The sequence below is a fragment of the Neolamprologus brichardi genome, chromosome 11 (assembly GCF_056152115.1).
Source record: "Neolamprologus brichardi isolate AB-2024 chromosome 11, ASM5615211v1, whole genome shotgun sequence".
Classification (NCBI taxonomy): Eukaryota; Metazoa; Chordata; class Actinopteri; order Cichliformes; family Cichlidae; genus Neolamprologus; species Neolamprologus brichardi.
In genome coordinates, this window is record NC_142114.1 from 9,080,276 (window position 1) to 9,104,370 (window position 24,095).

The following is a 24,095-nucleotide window of genomic DNA, read 5'->3' on the forward strand; positions in this document are numbered from 1 at the left end:
GATTGGTTGGCTCAACTCTGTGTTTTACTACTACAGATTTTTTTCCCAATATTTTGTCAGAGTGCAACACTCAGATTGACCTTTTCGTTGTTGTTGTTAGATAGTTTCTAGCATTAAGTGTGATGTACCTCGTTCTTCTCCTGGCTCTAAGTATCATCACGAGGTGAAACATTTCTTTTTGAGCAAAATGCGTGTGAAAGTTATCAGATTTCACTGTCTTTCATTTTAATGTTAGGAGCATTCTTTTAAGTTTTGTTGCTTTAAATTCTGCACACTAAAGACACACGGCTCTATAAAAATACAGAGGTCCCTCTCATCAGGTCAGTGGGTGTACGTGCAAAAGAGTCACATAAGGATCAGATTTTATAAGATTCTCATCCTACATTTTACTTTTGTTTAAATTTTAAACTCCTATAAAACCGCTCCACTGATTGAACCTCACAGTGGGAAAGATACTGTATACAGACCTGTGATCCTTCACTGATACATGATGATTGTTACAGATAGCAGCAAATGAAACAGTAAATTAGAAGCCCAATTAACATTTTGGTGGCCTCCGAGGGTTTAGAGAGGTCCCGAAGGGAGGAAGAAAGGTGGGAGGAGGTGTAGGGACGTTGTGGAAAAGCCCTGCTGGGCTCGCTAATGTGAGGATGAGGAATTGAATGTGTGGGGCCCTAGACAGCCGTGAGGGGTCCCATCTTTGCTTGGCTTTTATTGTCTGAATGCATGTTTAAAACCGTGACGTCTCTCGTGGCCTGACCGTGATAAGGAGCTGGTAGATGAGTTAGCCTGTTTGACCTTGTAATACAAGCCGGGCTTATGAAATATATAGGATGCAGCCATAGAGCAATATTGAGTATTGAAGCATTAATGAAGCAGCTAGGTGACTGACAGTTCTTGCCCAAAGAAAATGTATCTGTTTTATGGATGTAGCATGTTAAATGGCAGCTATGTTTCTCACTTAATGCAGTATTATCCCCATCAAGGCTGCTTCTCAAATGCATGTAAATGAGCAGGGAGTAAATGATCTATCAAATGCCACTCATCTACCATTCAGACAGAGATAGATAATAGAGGGGGGATAATTATAGATGGGAAATAGTGGTAAAAATATTCTAATGATATTGCACCGGGAGTCCTGGGCTGTCAATTAATGATATCTATTTGACTACTCTGCAGCTGTTTATGCAAGCTGCGAAACTTCTTTACTTTAATTTTTAAGAAATCGTTTTTATTGCTCACAAAGAGGAGGATTTTTTTTCCCACTCTCTTTTTTTTCTCATTAAAGTCACAGTGGCATCTAAAACGGTCTAATTGATATGTAGCCTCTGAATCCTGCACGTCGCCGTGACTGTGGGGCTGGTTTTGTTTATTGAATGCCGCACCATTCATGTTTCAATCTACCTGTTAAAGCAGTGTTTCCAATTCAAGGCGACGGCGGCTTTGAGGACGACACGCTCGCTGTCAGTGGCAGGAAGGTTTGCGACCTTGTAAAAGTGAAGTGAGAGACGAAGGAGGAGGGAGAGGCATTAATGATGATAACTGGGCCTCCCTGGCAGAATAAGAATCCAAATAGCACCAGTGATCCAAATACAGACCCTGCACCCCCCACAACTCTTAACGCACACAAAGAAGCGCATTTAAATCTCCTCTAACGAAGCGCCTCTCAATTACACCTCTCCCATTACCATACAGTCTTTGGGAGGAGGAATATGGAAATGGCTTAAATAAAGGGGGGAGAGAGAGGGGAGAAGCAGAAAGTGGCAGAGAAGGGGTGATGTATCCGATGAGCATCAGTATGGCTGATTCCCATGGTGAGTGCATGGGTGGGGGAGGAAGTTGAAACAGCGTTGGACTAATTAATACAGTGTATAGTAGGAGGGCTGGTGTGGGCTTTCACTAACTGTGACACCTGCTGACTCCTAAACGCACGTTGTGTTGTTTTAATATGACAATTACGCCATTACCATATCTGAGAGATAGCATGGCCCCCCTAGGAATCCACCCGCGCTCTCTTTAGAACCTTTTAGCTCCGCTTCAAATTTTATCTATTTATGCTCCCGCTTTCGAATAAGAAGTCAGCTCACTTTTGGTATTAAATGCATTTTTTAACAGCATCATTTGTGTTAATTTAGGAGCATGAGACAGTTTAAAGTTCTTTTTTTTGTCCGTATGCCAATGAAAAGTCAACAGATGGCCATGATTTGCCTGTGAATCTGTTATTGTTTTGCTTATGAGGCTGATAAGAAAGTAATCACAGCAGTTTTTGACAGTTTGTTGGATAAAATATGAAAATGACAACTAAGGTCAGTTCCTGTAGACACTTTATAAAGCACATGCTGCTGGTACGTGGTTGGATAACCTTTTGCCTCCAGAAGAACCCCAATTCTTTATGGTACAGATTCAACAAGGTGCTGGAAGCATTCCTCAGAGATTTTGGTCCATATTAACATGACAGTGTCACACGGTTGCTGCAGATTTGTCAGCCTTCAGCCTATTATGTTAGTCTCCTGTTCCACCACAGCCAAGGTGCTCCATTGGATTGAGATCTGATGACTGTGGAGTCCATTTGAGTGCAGTGAACTTACTGTCATGTTAAAGAAACTAGTGTGATATTAACTGAGCTCTGTTACATGGTGCATTTTCCCATTGGAAGCAGCCATCACATCATGCGTTCAATGTGGTCATAAAGGGATGGACATGGTCAGCAACAATACTCAGGTAGGTTGTGGTGTTTTAAGAAAATATCCCTCACATTATTGCACTGCCACCAGCAGCGTGTACCATTGAAGATCAAAAAATGGATCCAGGTTTTCATTATGTTTACACCAAATTCTGAACCTACCATGAAAATGTTGCCTCAGTTTCCTGTTCTTAGCTGACAGGTCTAGTGTGGTCTTCTGCTGCTTTAGTCCTTCTGCTTCAAGGTTTAACATGTAGGGCATTCAAAAAAGCGATCTGTATGCCTTTGTTGTAATTAGAGGCTGAGTTATGTTCGCATTCCTTTCAGTGTGGCCGTTCTTCTCCAACTGCTGGCATCACCCAGTCATTTTCACCCACAGATCTGGTGCTTAATAGATATTTTCTTTTTTTTTGGACCTGTAAACTCTAGAGATGGCTGTGTGGGAAAATCCCAGAAGATCAGCAGTCTGTAAAATACTCACACCAACCCCACCGGCACCAGTGACTATGTTCAAAAGCTACGTCCACACTAGCCCAGATAGATTTGAAAACGGCGTTTTCGTCTGAAAACGCTCCGCGTCCACACTAGCGTTTTCAGACGTTCTCACAGAGTTGTGCGTCCACATTGAAACGGACGAAAACGCTTACGCTCCAGTATTGCGCATGCGTGAAATGCAAGAAGATTCAGCCTGCCTCATTTCTGTCTGCCGCTTATTTACTTTCCAGCTCGTTGAAACGTCGCGGTAAAATGACGAGGAAAAGCACAGAGTTTTTGTAAATGGACTAACAATGAGGTGGAGTTGTTGCTGCGAGTAATACAAAAGTACAAAGTTGCAAAAGTGAGTGAGAATTAAAGACTTCGAAGAAAAGCTATCTGAAGCATGTACAGACTGATATTAATCTTTAATATGGCTGTCAAAATTGAGAGCAAACAAAACAACTGCTGTATAAACCCTCCGCTATCTTTGTTTAATTGGTCACATGACTGCATCACATGACTAACATGCATCATCGTTTTCGAAAGTCTCCGTTTTTGCTGTCCGTACTGCGACGAATAAGCACCGTCTTCAAATGTATGCATTTTTGAGAGCGTTTTCAAGTATCAGCATTTTCAAAACGGTGTCTCAGTGTGGACCGGAGGCCATAACGGAGAGAAAACGATGCGTTTTCAAACAAAAACGCATTAGTGTGGACGTAGCCAAAGGCACCTAAATCACCTTTGTTCCTCATTCCGATGCTCAGTTTGAATTTCGCAGGTTGTCTCGACCATATCTAAGTGCCTTATGATTGGCTAATTAGATATTTGCTTTGGCGAGCAGTTGACCGTGTGTAGGTAATAAAGTGGCTCCTGAGTGCTCATCTGTAAAGTGTTCTGCAATCCACTGGCCAAACAGACATTTCTTTATTTGTTAGTGTTCTGGGTCAACGCTCTCAAAATGTGTTTTATTCATTCTTTTGTTGAGACTGCATCCAAAACATGGTCTTCAGCCTCATGAAGAGCCCTCATTGTTCACTGCTGGCTGGTCCTTATGTGTTTTGTACAGCATAAACAGACACCAGTGAGGGCCCGCTCTGTATTTTTTTTTCTAGGCCGCAGTGGAGCCAGGCTGGACTATGGCCCCCATGATGGAGAGAGGTGTCTCTGCAAAAGTGAAAACAAATTCTCTCCTTGGCTGGTGTGAGCTATGGTACTGTGAGGCTTTATTGTCCCAGCCAAGGTGATAAGGGAGAGTAATTGCGTATTATACTGTCCGAGAATGTCAGGTCCAAACTGAGCACGAGTGCCCCATCCATCAACACATGATTGTGTGCGAAAGTGTGCTCTACACCGCACATGCTTGCTTGCATGATGCATTAAATGCGCGAGCGTTTGTGTATGTTTACGGATTCATGTCTGTATATTCGAACTTGTGTAGCAGTGTCAGAGATTTATTGTTTTTATTTTGGCTCAAACTGGCCTTTCTATATGTCTGTATTCCATATGTATGTATGTGCATGTTTGTCTTAATCATTCAGAGCTTCACTTATGTGTGTGAGTGTGTTTGTGTGTGTCTATGGGCAGGTTTAGATAGAGCCTGGGAGCAGGTCAGGCAGCGTCATTAATCAGCAGAGGTTTGTGTGTTACTCTCTGGGCTGACATAGTTACATCGTATACCCTGCAGTAGCTCCCTGCCCTATCTGACTGGCCCAGAGACCCACAAACTCAGGCACACACAGCATACAACACTAATCCTATATAGCTTTCATACAGCTGCAAATGATACATACTGAATAACAGATGCCTTCAGACATATCTTTGTAATGCAGTCAATGGGCCTCTAGATGCACAGCGGTCTCGTAGCAGGCGCTGTCCCCAGCACCGTTACACAAACAGCTGAAAAACTATAAGAAAAGAAAGTATCAGAGCAAAATATAAAGGCGTGAAAGAATATCAAACATATCTACAAAATGTAAATATTGTTTTTGTAACAAGTGTGTTTGCTGTTCATGAAAGAGTCTTTAGTCATGTGCTGCTTGTAGTCCAAACATGGCTCCTCTCTCCCAGCTTGATTTTTTTTTTATTGCGTGTTACTGTGTGATGTGTGCCCATGTGTGTCTGTGTGTCATTACATCATTACAGATAAAGAAAATGTTAGTACAGCAAACCTTTTTTTGGGAATGTTGCCAAGTGTTGATCTTGTGTTTTCTCCTTCATGACTCTCATCTTTAATTCCAACGTTTTTTTTGTTAATTCCAAAATGGAATTAAGCCTTTTTATCTGTGTTTGTCTCACTTAGATCCAACTGTGCAGAGAATATCCGAAAGCACATACTCCATACGGGAAAACACGAGGGCGTGAAGATGTACAACTGCCCCAAATGTGACTATGCCACCAACTCTCCGATGGAGTTCCGCAACCACCTGAAGGACAATCACCCTGATATTGAGAACCCAGACCTCGCCTACCTGCACGCAGGTAATGTGCTGCTAAAAGAAATAGAAAGTGTTTCACAGATGTTTCCATATCATCAAGGATTCTGTTGCGCGGCGAAGCAGAATTCACTAATGCACCATGGAAGCTAGCCTGACATCCGTCTGTACCCCCTACTTTGGTCCGTAGTGCCCCCTTCACAGCATCTGAAATATCCGTTCCCCGTAAACAAAAACACAAAAAGAAGGACTTCTAAGAACATACTGTCCCTACATTTAAAAACAACAGTGCCTTTGAGAAATTCTGAACACTTCTGTGTTTCAAGTTCATTTGAACTTGAACAGTTCAAATGAACTTGAACAGTGCCTTTCCTGAGTTGCACACATTTTTTTCTTTCTTTGGTGATGTGCAGCTCCACTTGCGTAGCTGAAAGTTAAAGGATGTTTTTTTGTTATTTTTATGTATTAAGTATTAATCCATTCCAATTAATCTATAAAGCTCTTTTTAAAAACACAAGTTTAACAAAGTGCTGTACAAAGTACCGAAACAGAAAACAATAATAGAATAGAAAGTAAAAAAACGCTGTTTTAACTCATTCTGAGTTAAAAGTCAAGAAATAAAAATTCATTTTAAGACTTTAAAAACAGGCAATGTATGGGCATCCTAACATGGGCAGAGAGGTCATGGGGCACCATTAAGCATGTGGATGCATTTGTAGAACACGGAGCTTAAGCATTTGATACACAAGTCAGAAAATAGGTTAAAAATAAAAAAGATGCCACAGCATTATGGGGTTTTATGGAAATTTAATTCATTTTCTCTGGTTTTAACCCATGATAAAAATCACAGGTCATCTTATTATTCTTGTGCCATTATTTCAGCCTAATTGTCTTTTGAATCCATATCTATGAATCCTTCTAACCAGCTCCTGGATGGAAACATAGAGATACGTTACAAATGAAAGGAAAAACCAGCAGAGGGTCTTAGTGCCACCGAAACACCTTCAGTGTGACTTGATAGTGATTCACCATGTCTTTGGAATAAGGGTCTGAAACCAGTTTTCAATTAAATTCAGTTTTTTTATATAGCACCAAATCACAACAGTTCTCTCAAGCTGCTTTATATTGTAAGTTAAAGACCCTACAGTAATACAGAGAAAACCCCAACAATCAAACGACTCCCGATAAGCAAGCATGTGGTACCAGTGGGAAGGAAAAACTGCCTTTTAACAGGAAGAAAGGTCTGGCACAACCAGCTTCGGGAGTGACAGCTATCTGCTGTGACTGGTTGGGGATCAGGAGACACAGATATTGATCTTTGTAAACATCTTTTTCCAAAAGATGTTTTATCATTCGGTGTTATGATGATGATGAAGAGAGTTTCAGAAATCTTTTATAGGCATTCGACTGTTGAGTTCAATCACTGCGAAGGCCATAGCACATGATTCACATCATGTCTATATTCAAACCATCGAATGGCCCTCGTATTCTGTCAATTGGTCAGTCTGATCCATAGAAAAATCATCCTCATCAGGATAGACATGATTCAGCATTGGCTAAAGGTGCTCACTCAGAAACAACTATTTATTCACAGTGACCCTTCCCTCTAATAAACAGTTCTTATTGCAAATAAGGAAAAAGTTGCTTAAATCAGCACCTCAAAGAAAATTGTCTTCATGATAAAGACAACAAGCTGTGACCCTACACTGACGTTATGCAACTGTCTGGTTATTTTCTCTTTGGACTTTCATATTTTTTCACCAGTCTGTGTGCTCTGCATCAGCCGCGTCCCCTTCCTAACTTGCCTTTCTGTTCTTCTGCTTTCCATGTTAACGTGCACTCACTCACACACACACAATCACACACAAACACACAAATTTGTAAATGAAAATTTGAAGTCATTCTGCTGAATTAAACCACCTAGTTTCCTCTATAGCACCTGTCTATGCTCTTTTATTTCACAGAGGTCTGATCTTCCAGCCTCTTTGAGTGCTTTTTTTGTCAGTGGATCGAGTCTTCTTATTCAGTGCTGATGGAGGGCACCCAGCCACAAAAAGGCAGCGCTCAAAGATTGCTGCTGTAGCCATCCCTGCCAATCACTCAGGCCATAGTGACAGATGAAATCTTGTTCCTCCTCTATTGGTTCCTTTGTATCCCAGTGTTCTTTCTTTTGTCCTTGAAGGCCACCAAATCCAATCGGCAGAGTGCTTGTCCTTCAGAGGAGCAGAGAAGACAGCCTTTATCCTGTTATCCCTCTGACCTTACATAAAGGCACTAGAGTTGGAGGAGAGCACCATGGGAGAAAAGGCCAGTCAGGGACATGCTGGAAAATGGCTGCTTTCTGGCGACGCCGTGGTGTATTTCCTAGTGAATTTGAGTGGATTTGGATGGTGTCCTTGAAAAGTTTGTAGTTATAAATTTCTGAAACAGGCTTATTCTTCCCATGATTTCCATTTGTCAAATTTAAGGACAAACTTCTGTCTTTGATTCTCTTTTTCTTCCACCTCCTAACCTCCCTATTCAACCTTTTACCTTCAGCTGCTTTTAAACACACCTCCCTCAATATGCTCTGTACCCTCTCACCTTTAACCAAAGCATGCCTTTATGTCTCTTCTTACCCTTTCACCCCAGAATCCCCCTCACCTCTGTTTGTCCTCATGCATGGCTGACCTTTGATGGAGAAGACTTTTTCACAGTTTAATTTTATGTCCTTGTCTCTCTTCAAATGACCTGCGGAGCCATAGGAGAACACAACGTTTATGCCAAGTAAAGGACATTTCTCTCTATGTGTCCAAGCCGGTGCTATAGCAGGCTTCATACAGTGTGGGTTTCGGATTTCAGAGTTGCCGGAGGTCAGATCTTGTCTGGAATGTGCGTCGCCTTTCAGTCATCTGGAGGGAACACATCCTCCTCTTTCAGTCAAGTTAAGCAGCATATTTTCAAGATGTCATCGTTACACTCTCATTCATATTCAGCTCACGGCACACCACAGATGTGAACCAAAGAATGACAGAAAAATATTTAAAAATGCATCTGATGGTGTTTCGTACCCCAGAAAAAAAAGTCCTCCATTGCAAAGTTTTTTGAAGGAAACTTCCAATCCCACTCTGCCATCATAAATCACATAAATACGGCATTGTAGGAGTTTGGGAAAATCAACAACTCTTTACCTGACCAAAGCCCTCAGACTATAGAGGGATTTGAAAGGGCACTGAAAGCACACTTGTGATCTCTCAGTCTCTCAAAAGAGGGGAAAAGGAGGTGGTAGCTGAAGGAGCAATTCTTCATCTAAGTAGACAGAACGAGACCAAAAGAAAGAGACAGGGAAGAAAAGATTAAGAAGGTAGATGTTGAATTAACCTGCTTGTGATTGCTCTCTGTCAGAGTGGCACCAGGGCCAGCAGCGAGAGGCAAATCGTCTGTGATGGCCCTTCCTGCTGTTCTCTCTTTGAAAGACACAGATCAAACGCACCCTAGTCACGGGCCCTTGTAGCCCCTCGCGCCGGATTGATTGACACCCGAACGACTCCTCCGCTGCTCTGTCTTTCCATATCACTCTCTCTCTCTCCTCCCCCCTTCTTTATTCAGCGTCGCACTTCGAATTAGAGCCCTTCTCGAGGATGAAAGCAGAGGTCCTTTGCAAACCAAGGAAGAGAGGGAATTAGACCCAGCTAGTGATGGAGGGGAATGATGATTAGAATTTGAGGGGAAGAAAGAAGGAAGGAAGAAAGGAAGGTTAGATGTGCGATGTGCAAATGTTGCTGATAGGACACATTTTAATAAAACGGTAATGACAATTGTCTTCCTTGCGCGATATGCGCAGAGATATGCCAGAAAGAAGTGGCGACGCCTGTGTGATCTAAGCGTAGATAGCAGCGGAGCAGAACTGGAGCTACAGGTACTCAAGAGTGCTGCGACTTTGCTAAATTACCCCTTGACTAGAACTTTCTTTTAGTTAAAATTCAGCAAGTATGGCATGTCTGCTTCAGCTTTGGGAGATGGTATATTCTCTTTTTTTTGCTATTTCCCTCCAGCGAGGTCAGCTGTGTTTGCCGGGCATTGGCTTTCTTAAAACAGCCTCATGTCTAGTCCAGCACCGAAAATCCACATTTAACACGCACACATGCACGCACAGGTGAGATGTCGCCATTAGCTTTGTCAGAGCATCTTCATCCCACTATTTTTAATTGTGAAATATTTTCCTAATTTTCAACCAAGGTTGTAATTGCACATCCTGGGGGCATAGAGATCAAATGCTTTGTAATTAGCTAACAGCGACTGAGGATCTGCTGCTTAGTGCCTAAAAAGATAAAAATAAATAAATAAACTTCTTCAAGGCATTGTTGCTGCTTTATGCAGATTCTATTTTCCTTAATAATGCATGATGGATGGCTACTGTAGAGGGCTAGAGGAGGCCTGGCCTTGTAAGTGATGATCTTAATACACAGTTATAACCACAGGCAAATTCATTTGTTTGCATATATTTTTCCTTATTAAACAAATCTGTAAACAAATATGGGTTTCGATGGCTTTTACTTAAGTTATGCATCCGTGCTCCTCCCTGGCTACCCTTCCTCGCTTTCACCTTCTGTTCCTCGTGTAATGAAACATTACTCTCGTGAGTTTCTACTTGCCTATTGTGTTACCGCGGCGTGTTGGATTGTGGAGGACAGGTGTGTATGTCATGCAAATGTGTCCTGGTATCCCAGCGCATATGACATTGTGTCGACGTTGTGAGAGAAGCCACAGACACCGGTGATAAAATCAACATCTGTTTCTAATAACCGTGTGTTATATGTGACACTTTTCTATGTGGAATAGGATATGTGTCAGCGATGGAGGGGGGAGACAAAAACACGCAGTCCGTCACTGTTTTTTTATTTTTTTTTTTATTTAAACACCAATAGGACATCAAGTCTTCATTGTTCGTGATAAACTCGTGTCTTTGTGTCACCGTCCTTATGTTGCATTCATTTGATAGACGTTAATGAAAAAAGTGACTCTTTTCAGCACTGTGGAAAATTAAGAAAAAAAAGGAAAGACTAAATGTGCTGATGCTGTCTCAGGGGTGATTTAGTTATATTGAGCTAATGCTTAAAAAAAAACCTTAAGAATGAGGGATTTGAAGATTTAATTGGTAACAAGAAAAGTATAAAAATCATTTCACCAAAGTAGGAAAGAGAAAAACTGGATCGAAATAGGTTGGAATTTTTGACTTATAATCTAGTAAAAATACACCATAAGCGATATTTCTGCCGTCCATATGTGGCTTTATGAGTGAATATGGATTGTACGTACAGTATCTCAGTTTTCATAACACTCCCACTTAGTTACATTAACAAATCTAATTAAGGAATATTCTTCATTTATAATTTGAAACTGTCTTGACAAGAAGAGACGAGATCTCGTATATCACTGGGTACTTTCTGGCAAAATAAAGGGTTAAATAAATATTAATTAAATTCAAGCCTTAAATACCACACTTTAAAGCAGCCGATCGATGTTTAATAGATTCTTCTTTACATCCACACACCCGTTATGCTGTCTTCTTTGAGATATTATAACTGAAAAGCAGCTGCTCACTGCCAGTGCCCCAGGAGACAAGCAGCAACTGATGTGGGGGTTAGCAAAGCACAACCATCAGTTGCATGAATCTCAGAAAACCAATACAGGGCCGGTCTGGGCTGAGCAAGCAGCAATTCCTGCATAATGACCTGCTCCAATGAGCGTGAAAACTTCCCCAACCGGCTGCATTTATCACACATAAGCTACAACAAACGGCCTTTTGTTTCATCCACTTCTTCCATTCCCTTCCTCTTGGTGCCAATCTCACAGGCTCCTCTCTGCCATTTAGTGGCCGTTTAGAGTTTTTACTGACAAGTTCCATACACTTGGTTTGGGCACAAGAAGCAGGAGGTTTCTGGCTGCCACACGCGTGACATTATTTCTGCATTTTCTATTTGTTTTGGCCGTGGCAGTCGTGATTTTTTCACTCGGGTAAATCCTGACCAGGAGAGTGTTGTCATCGACCTCTGTATGAGCCCGCGGATAGGTTTGAAGCAGATTGATGACACGCGATATAGTAGACTCCCCGGTGTTGCAGCACCGCAGTTAGTGTAGGTGAGTGCTTATGTTGCACTGTTCTAAAATGTTGCAGATGGCGTATGTAGGACACTTGCACAGTGTGATAGCAAGACAGAGGAGTGAAAACTGTAAGGATCTGCACAGGTTTCTAGAAAACAAAAGCGTTATTTTCATCATGGTCTTTGGAGGTTATTACCAGGCCACTGATTGTGTTCAGTGATGCTGAGCTTGATTCAGTAGTTAATAAGATTTTTGTCTTTAAGATTATGGCAATATTTCATGGAAAACACTAGTTTTGTTTCGATGCACCATTCCTGTTGCAAACTCCTGCTGTTCAAATACCCTAATTGTGGTGCGCCTGTGCACAGAACTATTTAAATAGTTTTCATTTTAATCAGGAAATTAGTTGAAAAGTATCTGTTGTTTGTTTGTTTTTGCAAAAAGACTTTGAGTGTGCTTTTATACAAGTGCTTGATTTTGGCAGGAAGGCAAATAGACACACACAGACACCCCGCGTGAGTGACATGAGGCAGGGATGCTCCGAGGCAGGCCTGCTCCTCAAGTATGGGACAGTGAATATGGGACCAGACAGGCCGCCGGCTCCTATAAAACCTCATCCATAATTCAGTCCTCCTTCTCCTTCAATTCAGACACACTGTACACACATCCAGCTGCTGCTAGTAGCTAACCTGCCTGAGATGAGGTACAACGGGGGGAAAAAGTAGTAGTTATTGGCAAGAAAGACAAATTTTAAAAAAAAAAGTTAAAAGGAAAAGAAAGGAAGGAAGGAACTGTTAAGAGAGCGTGTTGAGAGATAAAGCCAGACTCCTGATTTTTACTTTCAGTCCTGCTTTGCCCCATCTTGACCTTTACTGAATCAACACCGCTCCACAGTACCATAACATGTTTTCCCTCATCTGCAACCTCATTGGCTGAAGTGCACTTCTGAGATCTCCACCGTGACCTTTGCCCTCTCTGCTGCACCAAGGACCCTTGTCTTCCTCCTTCGCCCCTCTGTCCTCCTTGTGTCGTCTGTTTGGTGGCTCTCCAAACGTCTCAGCATCTCTAATTACCAACAGGCTCAACTTTCCCAACTAAACAACCAATTATCAGCACTTTAGCCCAGCCCAGTCCCATGTTTCCTGATACAGTGGCCTATTAGGGCCCCTTATTTCTACCCCAGCATAATTGAATCCCCTGGCTTCTCATCAGTGGGCTAATTTAAGCCAATGTGCAGAGTTGGTAATCAGAGGGGCTGCCTATTAGACTATCAGACCCCAATTAAGTGGCCTCTTATTTCCAGCATAACAAGCCACTATCTGTACTGCTGTTATTGCATTTCCTTTTTTAGTGCTCAGTTTTGTTTGTGTAAATCTGTGGTCTGTTTAGAGAAGAAAAAAAACAAAGAGAAAAACAGGGGAATAAAGAGTTTCTGTGTGAAGTCTTTTAAAGGATGACTTTTAGGACTAATTCACTGCTTTGGTTGTGCCATGTGCTGAGGATGAAGTCACCAGAGCCCCATCATCATTTATACTGTCACTTCAGGCTCACCACAGTGACTGCAGTCTTCTCTTGAATGATAGGTGTCGCCAGGAATAGAAGAGGCTGAAATGCGAAGTGATTTTTCAGCGTTTTCCTAAAAAGTCTCCACTGTTTAAGCTGTTGCAGCACGTCTCTTTGTATGTACTACTGATATATCATTGAAATGGTAGTTAAGACAGACACGAACATGCATTCGTCTCGTAAAACCGGCTGCACCACACAAACCAGGTCCAAAAATCCAGAGGTGTGCAGCACGCTGAAACAACACCAAAGAGCAGCCTGCAGTTGTGACATCACTGTGGGCATGCATGGTTAGGCGTTTGGATGGCAGTCTAGAGAGCAAGTATCTGCCTGATTTCTTCAGTGTGATTGTTGTAGCTTTATGGTTGTATACTACTATTCGGAATATCCAGCATTTCATGTTTTTCACTGGTCCTACACTGAACCTATAGACTGCTTTGCTGACCAGCTTTGTCTACATGTTGTGACTGTGTTCTGTCACCAGGGGCAGTGTAGGGTGCTGTTGGCTTTTGTTGTTGTTTTTCTTCTTCTTCTTTTAAAGGACTGCACACAAGCCCATTTGTGTAGGTTGCATATCCCTTTTGTAGGCGCTGCATAGGTAAATACCTATGCACTAATGCAATACTGTAAAATAGGATTCAGATGTAGTTTGTTGGTATCAAAGGCATAAGTAGCCAAGGCAGGGCATTCTTCACAATGAAATCTCTTTTTGAAGCCTAGATACTAGCAGCAGTTCTTGCCAGAGGTATAGCATCAAGAAACTTTGGAACATTTAAAATCTAGAAGGGCATTTAGAGTCTACAGTCTTTCACCAAAGTCAATAGCTTGATCATTTTAATGGAACTGATCTGGCTCAGCTACAAACTGAGTTGGTTGTTTTGTTCTAATCCTGTTGGATAAGCAAAGAAAGACCAAAAAAGTAAAAATAAAACAAAACAGAAAAATAAAGGAGATTTATGGAAACCCTATAAAATGCTGTGATGGCCATGCAAGTCGAAAAACAGTAACGCTTTCTTTTGCTGTCATAAGACAGTTCCTTGCCAGTCTTTGGCAGGGACTTTTTTTCATTATGGATCAATGAAGTGCTCATACCACCAAAACCTTGTTAGAAAATTAATTGGGACTGAAGTCTTTAAGCTTTAAAAGAGAAACATTCAAACATCTATCTCCCACTGCCACTTGAGTCTGCCAAAATACCGATGCTACTTAATGCAACTTTAACTTGACAAATAGATCTGAAATGGAAAAAGTTCAGAGATGAATGCCTTCAACACCAGCACCTCTTTTTCTTCTCTCACCAGTATAAAATATCTCATTTTTCCCCCTTTTGTAGTTCTCCCTTTCTTTTCTTTTTTTTTCCTGTCCTGTCGTGGTGACTGGTGCAGTTGAGGGGAGCCAGAGTGTGAAAGAGGCCCACAGAGGACTGATGAGGACTGTCTTACCAAAGCGTGTCTCGAGTCTAGGACTGTTTCTTTAGCATTTGTGTGGGAGTGTGTACATATGTGTGGTAGCTAGAATTAGTTTGCGCGTGTGTCTTGAAGTGTAAGTGTGCACGTTTACTGTTGGTGTCGGCTCCCCATAGCCTAATTAAAGGGCGAGAAAAGCCACTCACAGGGAGATTAAACCTAAAAGGCTAAATTAGTACTCAAAAGGGGTGTGGCAAATTCACACATATGCACTGGCCAGGAAATCTCTTCTGACACATGTGGAGGGGAAAAAAGAGAAATTAAAGATTATAGAAAGAGAGAAAAACCTTTGTGTATCCATAGCAGATCTATGTGTTATGAATTTGTTAAGATGAGGAGCACGTTATTTGAGAGTTTGGGAGGCTGCTGGATTCTTGATGTGCTTGAATTGGCTAATCAGACCTGTTTATATTCTTTATTAATTTACTTACTCATTGTAAGTCACTGTGGATGAAAGTGTCTGCCGAGTCGATGTAATAATATTTAATGACTGTAGGGCCAGAAGTGCTTTTGAATGGGAAGCTCAATATCACATCTAAATATGAAACTTGAGCTTAACTTGATTTTGTTGTTTTTTTTGGAGTCTAGCTTGAAGCTTAAACCTTGTCACAGACTTTGTGAACTTCAAAGCATTGCTCTTATCACGTCTGAAAAATTCAGCATTATTCTAGCCTTGCAGATACAAACCCCTGATTGCTACAGATATCACAGTGAACCCATTTATTTCCAGTAAAATCAGGAATTCATCGAGAACAATTTATGATTTGGTTTATTTGGAAATTGCAGACAGACAAAACACATTTTAAAGAGATTCAGTTAGATAAACTTGTTTGAGGGCGCTTTCCTTAAAGAGAATAACTCACATGTACTTAACCCTTTAAGACCTACCATAGAACCAAGTCCGCCAGAGCTTATATTATATTTTTACATGCTGTAGTGCCATTTTTGGGAGCATTTCAAGTTGCTATACATCAATACAACCATTATAGCCCAAATTTTAAAAATATGTATGCATTAAGTGCATAGTAATTACATAAATTGCAAAAAAGTGCAATAAACTACAAAAATATTTAAAATCGTTTTTGCTTTTTTAACATATATTTCTAGTTAGAGAAATTTAAGAGGCTTATCCCTCAAAATTGTAAATACAAAAAAGTTGCACAAAATAGTTTCCCACCACAAAAAATTTATTTTGAGTGTCTTCATAGTTTTATTTTTGAAATACACCAATTTTTATATACTGCAGGAAAAACGAAAATAAATATTATAATGCAAATTTGCAAAAAAGCAACATAAGCATCAAAATAAACTATTTCCAGCAGTGCTGGAAATAGGAAATTTGAGTCCTAAGCATCCCAGAAACGACACAGAAAGTCATAAAGTCAAAGATAACTTTTAAAAACACCAGTATAGGCTCATGAGGCCCTGATGGTAAAAAAAAACTACATTTCCGCGAAATGACGTCACTTCCGGTTTCGGGCAAGTAATGGCAGACATGCGAAAGTTCGCGCTGACGTCTATTCCCACATAGGAAGTGTTATGAACAGCTGATCGGATCGGCAAAGCGTGTTTCGGGAATATTATGTTTTTGTTGCTGCAACTGCTTTTTATGCAGTTTTTGCAAAGCTGTATGTGGAAGGAAACTGTGACCTAGGACAAGCTGATGGCATAAGATGTAAGTACAACTCCTCCGGTTTCATATGCAAAATAAAATATTGCGCTAGCTTATGTGGTTGCAGAGCTACCGGGATTTAGAAATAGTTAAGCATCATTCCTTAAAAACAATAAAGCAGAATCATGAGCATACAAAAAGTTGGATTTTACACAATTAAGTGTAGCCATCCATCCATTTTTTTTTCCCACTTATCTGGGACTGGGTCGCGTGCACAGCTGCCTAAGCAGAGAAGCCCAGACGTCCATCTTCCAAGCCACCTCCTCTATCTCATCCGGGGTAACAACGAGGCGGTCCCAGGAAAGCCAAGCGTTATAATCCATACAGCATGTCCTGCGTCTACCCTGGAGCCTCCTCCTGGTAGAACATGCTGGGAACACCTCACCCAGGAGGTGCCCGGGAGGCATCCTTTCTCAGATGCCCAAACCACCTCAGCTGTCTCCTTTCAAAAGCCAGTGTATAACTTACAATAAATAAGAATTTAGAAATGGCTTCAAATTCAGCCTTTTGTAATATCTGTAGGTCCTGATTTCGAGCATTGAGCGTCAGTGTTTACAGTAGAGAAAATAAGATCTCTTTTTTCTTTACTTTTTAGATTCAGTGACTTCTAAAAGCTAAAATGTATTGAGGAGTGTTTTGTACATGTTACACTTCAAAACAGACCTGCACACATATATACACACACAAACACACATCACATCATCGGTCACCCCATTTTATAAAACTCTCCCACAATCCAACAGTGTGCATTAACTCCCCAGGCTACGCTGATATCTCTTTATAACTGTCTGCTCATTTTTTTGACCCCCTTACTCCTCTGTCTCTGCATCACTCTCTTTCTGCCTGTGTCTTGTGGTTTGTGTGTGTTATGATGATTTAACATTTTAGTGATGTGTGTGTATATGTGTGTGTGTGTGTGTGCGCGCGTGCTGAGTGAGTGATGTGACTCTGGGCCAGCAGCTGAGCTCTTCGCTGCTATCTGCCTCTCTATCTGTTTGCCGGTCTGTCTGTTGTCTCTTTTGTATTGTCTCTACTCTGTTTGACTGCTATCAGACAAGTGTGTTGTTTGAGAGAGTGTGTAAGGTTTTTCTGTTTTGTTTTGTTTTTTGTGTACATGTCATCTGTCAGTGTCTTTCTCCAGAATCAGACATCTAACAGAGAATCTTAGCTTGACTCACACAGACACTCACACAGTTTCACAGAGAACTTCATCTCCAATCTTATAGTTCGCCCCAAGGACCAAGTGTGTATGTTTGCACGTATAACAGATTTTTATGTGTACATGTATGGTTTTGTGGGGTTGTGTGTGTGTTTGCGTGCTTGTGTGCGTATGTACACAGACTCCTGCATGTCTTTCTGTTTGTGGGTGTAAGAAAATAGATCTTGGTTCTGTCACGGCTGGGCCTGCAGGCATGAGGGGCCTTAACGGATGTCTCTCTCAGTGAAACACACACAAACATTTTCTTTTACATGCACAAACACGCACACACAGACGCACACGAACAGGTCTTAGACCCCTCTCCCTCCTGGACTCGCAGTGAGGAATACAGATTCGGGCTCTTCTCTAGATAGTGATCAGCCTTGCCGTGGCTTCAAAAATGCTATCTTTACCGGGCTGCTGAATTGATAATACTCCCCCCTACGCATTTTATTACAAAGGCCCAGTTTGTAAAAAGGTAATCATTTACTGTTGCCACTATCTCCCCTGAGCCATACATCTTCTGTCTTCACAGGACAAAGTTCTTCCGCTGCTACTGCTGCTGTTTTTTTTTTTGTTGTTGTTTTTTTTTTAACTTTACTGGTGGGTTTGTGTATGGCTACTTTTAGGTTTATCACCATCTGCTGCCTCAGAGTTTTACACATACAACAACCCACCTAGTAGAATTAGATCTTTTTGTTAAAGTAAGTATTTTGTGTGGGCACTGGGTGTTTATGTGCGTGTGTGTGTGAGTGTGTGTGTGAAGGAGACAGGAAGGCTGAAAATGACTGAGCGAATGAAGGGCTAATCCCTTTGGGCACCCAGCGGAATCAAATACCAAGTACCAAAATCTCATCATTTCAATTATCATATTTATCATGTTTATTCATTTTCTCCTAGCCGGGCTTAATGCTGTCTTTTTTCCCCTCCCTCTTCTTCACGCACTCTCTCCTCTCTCTGTACATTAATCTATTTTTTTTCCCTTCATTGCTCTTTCCACTGGCGACATGTGAGCCTGCCAATCATGTTGACTGACAGCACTCAAGTGGCCTACGGAAAAAGCAGCTCATTTTTTCTTTTTTCTCGTTTTTTTTTGGTCAGACGTTGCGCTGGCGATGCCGAGGCCTTATCAGGAAACCCAATTTATTGCTGTTTCTCTGGGCAAAAGAGGTTGCCACTCACAGTGATTGACAGCTCTCAGATTTGCTTGCCGCAGTGTAGGGATTTCCTTTAAGTTGTTATGTTTTCCTCGCTATTGGGGATTATTCTATCACGTCTGGACCTACGTACACACTTAACAGACGTACACGAAAAACATAGCAAATGGCCCAGCTTCATCCTTTCCGCATCGTTTTGTTTACATCTAACCTGTAAGTTTGAATGACGGTCCTGCCCGCCACACAGCAGGTCAAGCTGAGCCTTTGTTTGTGTAATTGTGTTACTCTTGATGATTCAAGGTAGGCAGGTTAAGAAACTAAACTCGAGTTTATATTTTTGCAATTTATTGCCCAAAATTTGTTTTTTTAAATTTTATTTTATTTGTCTTCTCTTCTTTCAATATTTCCCTCCATTATGTGTGTGTGTGCGTGTGTGTTTGTGTGTGTGTGTGTGTGTTTAAGCCCACAAAAGGTCTGTCATCCTGTGAGTGTCTTTTTTAAAACAATATGCAAGTGATGCCTGTGTGTGTGTGTGTGTGTGTGTGTGTGTGTCATCTCCCATAATGTTTGCATTTGTGTGTGTCAAGTATGACCTCCGAATCCTAAGGCTTATCGCGGTGGTGTTCCACATTATTGATAGCGAGCGGAGATATCGACAGGCCAAGCGCCGGCAGCTTCCAGCAGCGCCGGCAAGCGGGATGGGACTTTGATATGACATATTGTGCGTCTCAGCACAAGCCATAAATAATTCTGACACGTTTTTGTATGCATGGGAAAGTCCTTGATTCAGCCTCCCATAAAAATAAACTTCTATTATGGAAGGTATTTGTCAAGTGGGTGCGTGATGGATGGCCCGGCGTTTACCCCATGGCAGGACGATGGGTTATGGATGCCCGCCGCCTCTTGCCGGGGGAGGAGTCGCACCCGGCAACGCTGACACCAGAGTAATTACTGCCCTCCTCGCCACAGCAACGGAGGGAGGGAGGGAGGTGGAGATGGAGGGGGGTTCTTTATAGACACACCTGCACCTCTCTCCAACCCCTCCCCTCCACACTGTCCTGTAACGCCGTTGGCGTAAAATGGCCGGGGTCGTGAAAGCTGGAGGGCCTGTGATGATTGGACACAGACAGATGTATAGACAGATACAGGGAGCGGCTGTAGCAGACAGCCTCTTTTGTTCCCCATAAAGATTTTTACCATTTCATCATTTTGGACATCAGTATACTGTGAAATTAATTTGTCTCTCTTTGTTTGGCTGCTGTAACCAAGTGAGCCTTTGAAAGTGGTCATGTGTGTGTCGCTGCTTCATAACACAATTATATTTCTTCTAAATCACATCGTTTCTCCTTTGATCCAACAGCGTTTTATCTGTTCTTTTTAAATTCTGCACCTTAAGTTGTTGCATAGTTATGAGAAAAGTAAAATACAGCAGTTTAAATGAGCTGACATTTGTTAAACCTGTGACTGGGAATCTAAGAGTGTTTCACAAAACAAAATCTGGTGTGCAGGCAGCACAAGTAAAGCAAATAAAATACAGTACATAGTGAATATTGTAAAAATTTTAAAGGTTAAGGTTCAAAAGTGTCTAAAAAAATACTTGAGCAGGCCAGAGTTTTCCTCCTGCCCATGTATTCTCATGTTGCCGCACTTATGAATAAGTCCCGGCATTTTTGTGTGCTAATGAGCATGTGTGTGCTTGCATGTCAATCTGTGGGCCCAGCAGCCAGATTGAGCTGAGGCTAGAATGCCATCTGAGGAAGAGGAGGAAGGTAGGCGTGGGGAGAGGAATGAGTGAGAAATGGGTCCTCTCCTAACCGCTGTTACCCCCGATACCTGCGTGGGTGTGCAGGTGGGGCGGGCGGTCAGGGTGGGGGGCACAGAGGAAGCCAGTCAGTGGGAGTGACACCTGTTCTCCGCTGCCCACCCCTTCATCCTTACATCTGCTTCGCTTCAACCTTTCCCTCCCTCCCGTCTTTGTTGCCTTCCTGCTCCCCCTCCATAGCAGGAAGAGTGTTGAAGAAGCTCGTCACAGCAGGCTGGGGAGCAGTGAGTAGGACCGGTCCAGATGTTGTTACATGCGAGGAAGGAGGAGGTTTTTGTCAGGACGCAAACATAAACTCAGACAATTACTGTAACATCAGCAGATTGCCTCGGTGCCACTAAGGCTGCTGTTAAGTGAGATGATTGGTACAAGATGCTGTGTGTAAGTCGACTGGCATAAGCCACACAAATACACGCACAGACTCACAAACACAGGTGAGGGTGGACCTCTGAGGTGTTTTGAATACAGTTTGTCTGGTTTTAGAAACAATAACTGTTTTGGTATTCCGAATTGTATGTTTGTTGCAAATTTCATCCAAGAGTTTTCCTTTTAAATAACAGATGAAAAATTGTGTTGCCACTTTTCTTACCTGTGGACAGCTTCTGATCATTTTTGGCATTTTTTTCTTAAACAACATACAAACCTTGTATGTATGGCTGATAATATTTTGGTCTGGGGGTCTTTGTGAAGCTAGTAAGCTATTTAACAGGTTAACCCTTTACTACATCCCATGCATACAAATGTAGTTGGTATCAAGAAATGCTTGTTTGCATGAAACAGGCCTTGTTTAACCCGGTAACCCCCTCCCAAGGTTCAGATCGGTGGAATGAAGCTGCTGTCGGCTACTACAGACTGGGGGTCAGGGAGAGGAACAGGCCTCGGTCAATAGGCTTAGAAGACCATCAGGGACTATTGATTGTGGCGGACAGTGAGGCCAGCTCTGCACTAATTGTTTCTTTACTAGCCTGTGGCAAAGACAACAGTCACGGGCAGAGACTCATGAATCTTACATCTGTTTTGTTGCGAAAGCACCGGGAGTTAATAGCCTTTGATTACTGAGGGGGGTGTGTGTGTAGGTGTGTAGTGAAAAAGGCTCCAGTTGGAAATCTATGTGTGTGTGTTTGTGTGTGTGTAAGAGAACATCAAGGATTTGTAGATGTAGAAGATAATTGACAGATTAAATGTATAATAGGCACTCATGCCTTTTTCATTGTGATCGTCTGTACAATCACATTTTATTCCAAAATTCACTATTAATATTTGGAAAACTGGTGTGGGTGCCTCATTTAAAGCACAACTTAATATCCAGAGTATGCAGCGACCTCACTCTATGGGTAGGTCTGTTCCCTAACTCCTCCTAGACATTTGAATCAATCTGGATGAAACTTACTATACAAACCAGAGTGTCAGGATTATCAACATCTGTGTAGATTTATTTATTTATAAAACTCAAATTGATATAATGTGTAGTAGCTGATCTCAAAACCAACCTGTAGACTGTACGTAACATAACATGTGGGTTACATTTATGTTGCGTTATGTGTGTGTTACATGTACGTTGTATGCAAATAAATTTTGCTGAACAATATTTAGTGTACTGGAGCTTTAGGGTCACTGGAATGTGCTGCCATGCATATCTGTAAATAAGTGTTCATCGAACTATGACACTAATAGTGCCTGTAATCGATTCCTTTGTGTTTATGAACAGACGTTTTTGCCATCGGTTTTTATGCAGCGATATAACGAAGACCAAAATATGATAAACTATCATACGTGTGTGTTTGTACATGAGACAGGCGAACAAGCGCTGCAAGCCTGGTGCATTTATGGTACAAAATGCTTTTGAAGTAAAATTTGCGTTGATTGAGTTGACTTAAACCACAGACTATATGAAAAAGCATTTCGGCTGCTTACAAGTTGCTCTGTGGAGGTGAGACCTAGTAGACAGCAATCCAGCTACTGTAGTTTGTGTTGGCACACCTGCCATATAAAGGGCCACTGCCCTTAACTTTAGGTCTTACCAAAATCCACATGGGTGAGTTGTAAAATAAACATTGTGCGGCTTATAGGAAGGAGAAAACTATCTATAGAAACAAAAACTGTTTGTTTGTACAAGGCTGTAAAGATGATTTTTATTGCTGTAAGACATTTTAATAGCACCAAAAATCATAATAATAAATCTGGCTGAATGTCATTTTTGGGAATTTGTGAAGTTAACTTAATGATTTTTAGTGCTCAGCCACTCCTTCTCCAATAGTTGCCCATAGATAAAAAACAGCGTGTGTGGATTGAATGATTGCGAAATCTGCAATGCACTTTACTTTTTCTTTAAGGGAAGTTTTGCTGGAGGAGCAGTGTCTTTCTTCTTTCATGCAGCATGTAAATCAGAGTACTAGTAATGATTCCGAGTCTTTAGCAGTACTACTAAGTACTTTACCTGAAATGCTCCTTCTTCACTAAGTCACTAACATTAATAGAGTTCAGTATTCAGTTACTGGTTCAAATTATATTAGCAGACTTTAGCTGAGCTTGCCGTTTACCATGTTATAAATGGCTCACTCACACATCCCCCCTGCTTGATTCCTTTAAGGCCAGTATCAGTTTTACTTGTGTTGTGGACCTTGTCAGGGTTTCAGAGGGCAGTGTCCTGTACAGGAGTCATATCTGCTATTCTAACCCCTCTGCAGTGGCCACGCCGAATACAACAGAGTGCGGTTTGTTTATTGCATACAGCAGCAGAGTTTGTTTGTGGCCGGCTGTCAGAGCAGCCGGCCTGTTGTGATGAAAGACACTTGGACCTTCCCATCCATTTCACATTTGCTCCAATCAATTATTCAACAGGACAGCCAATTAAAAATGAGGGAGAGCGGTCAGGGCCTCGCCCCCCAAAGGCCGCCACTAGACAACTCTCTCCGTGAATAATTGGTGCAATTAATTTAGCATTGAGCAATAAAGGAGTTCTCACTCTCCTCTCTCTCTCCGCCTATACACCATGGAACCTCTCAACACACCAGTCATTACAGACACACATCACAACAACACACATACTGCAGCACTAATAATAATAGCAGAATGTTCAGGAACTATTGTATAGCGTTCAAGGATGCAGGTGAGGCCAGAGCTTTGAATTGAAACCTGCTCTGCTTTTTCCTCAAAGTAGAGTAGCTCAAAGAGTATTTCAGCAAGAGTCAAGAGCCATAAAACAGAAAAGCTAACAAATATGGATTTTATTGGTGGATACCCGCTTTATAATGATCACCGGTTGGAGGTAATGCTTTATCCAGCTTGTTATTCCCCAGCTATATCACGAGAAATGTACACAAAACAACCCAGCTGTGCCCTCTGGGACACAAACAAATACTCAATGCATTGTGGGATGTGGTAGTAGTAGAAAATCTAAGCTAGGATTTAAGAACTATGGTCAGACCGTAAATTATTGCAATGCAAAGGAATTATTCCATTTACTTGATTCTATACATTTCTCGCTACTATTGTCCCTTATCTGCAATTATGGTTAATTTGCTGCTGCCCTCGCAAGCTG

The 24,095-nt window shown here is 41.7% G+C and overlaps 1 protein-coding gene across 1 annotated transcript in view; it reads left to right on the forward strand.

The window, feature by feature from the left end:
- Positions 1 to 24,095, forward strand: part of znf407 (zinc finger protein 407) — a 154,475-nt gene that overhangs the window by 103,738 nt on the left and 26,642 nt on the right. Inside the window, exon 9 of the mRNA XM_006794878.3 lies at positions 5,460 to 5,638. Coding sequence (XP_006794941.2) covers positions 5,460 to 5,638 — 179 coding nt within the window. The remainder of the gene's footprint in view (positions 1 to 5,459; positions 5,639 to 24,095) is intronic.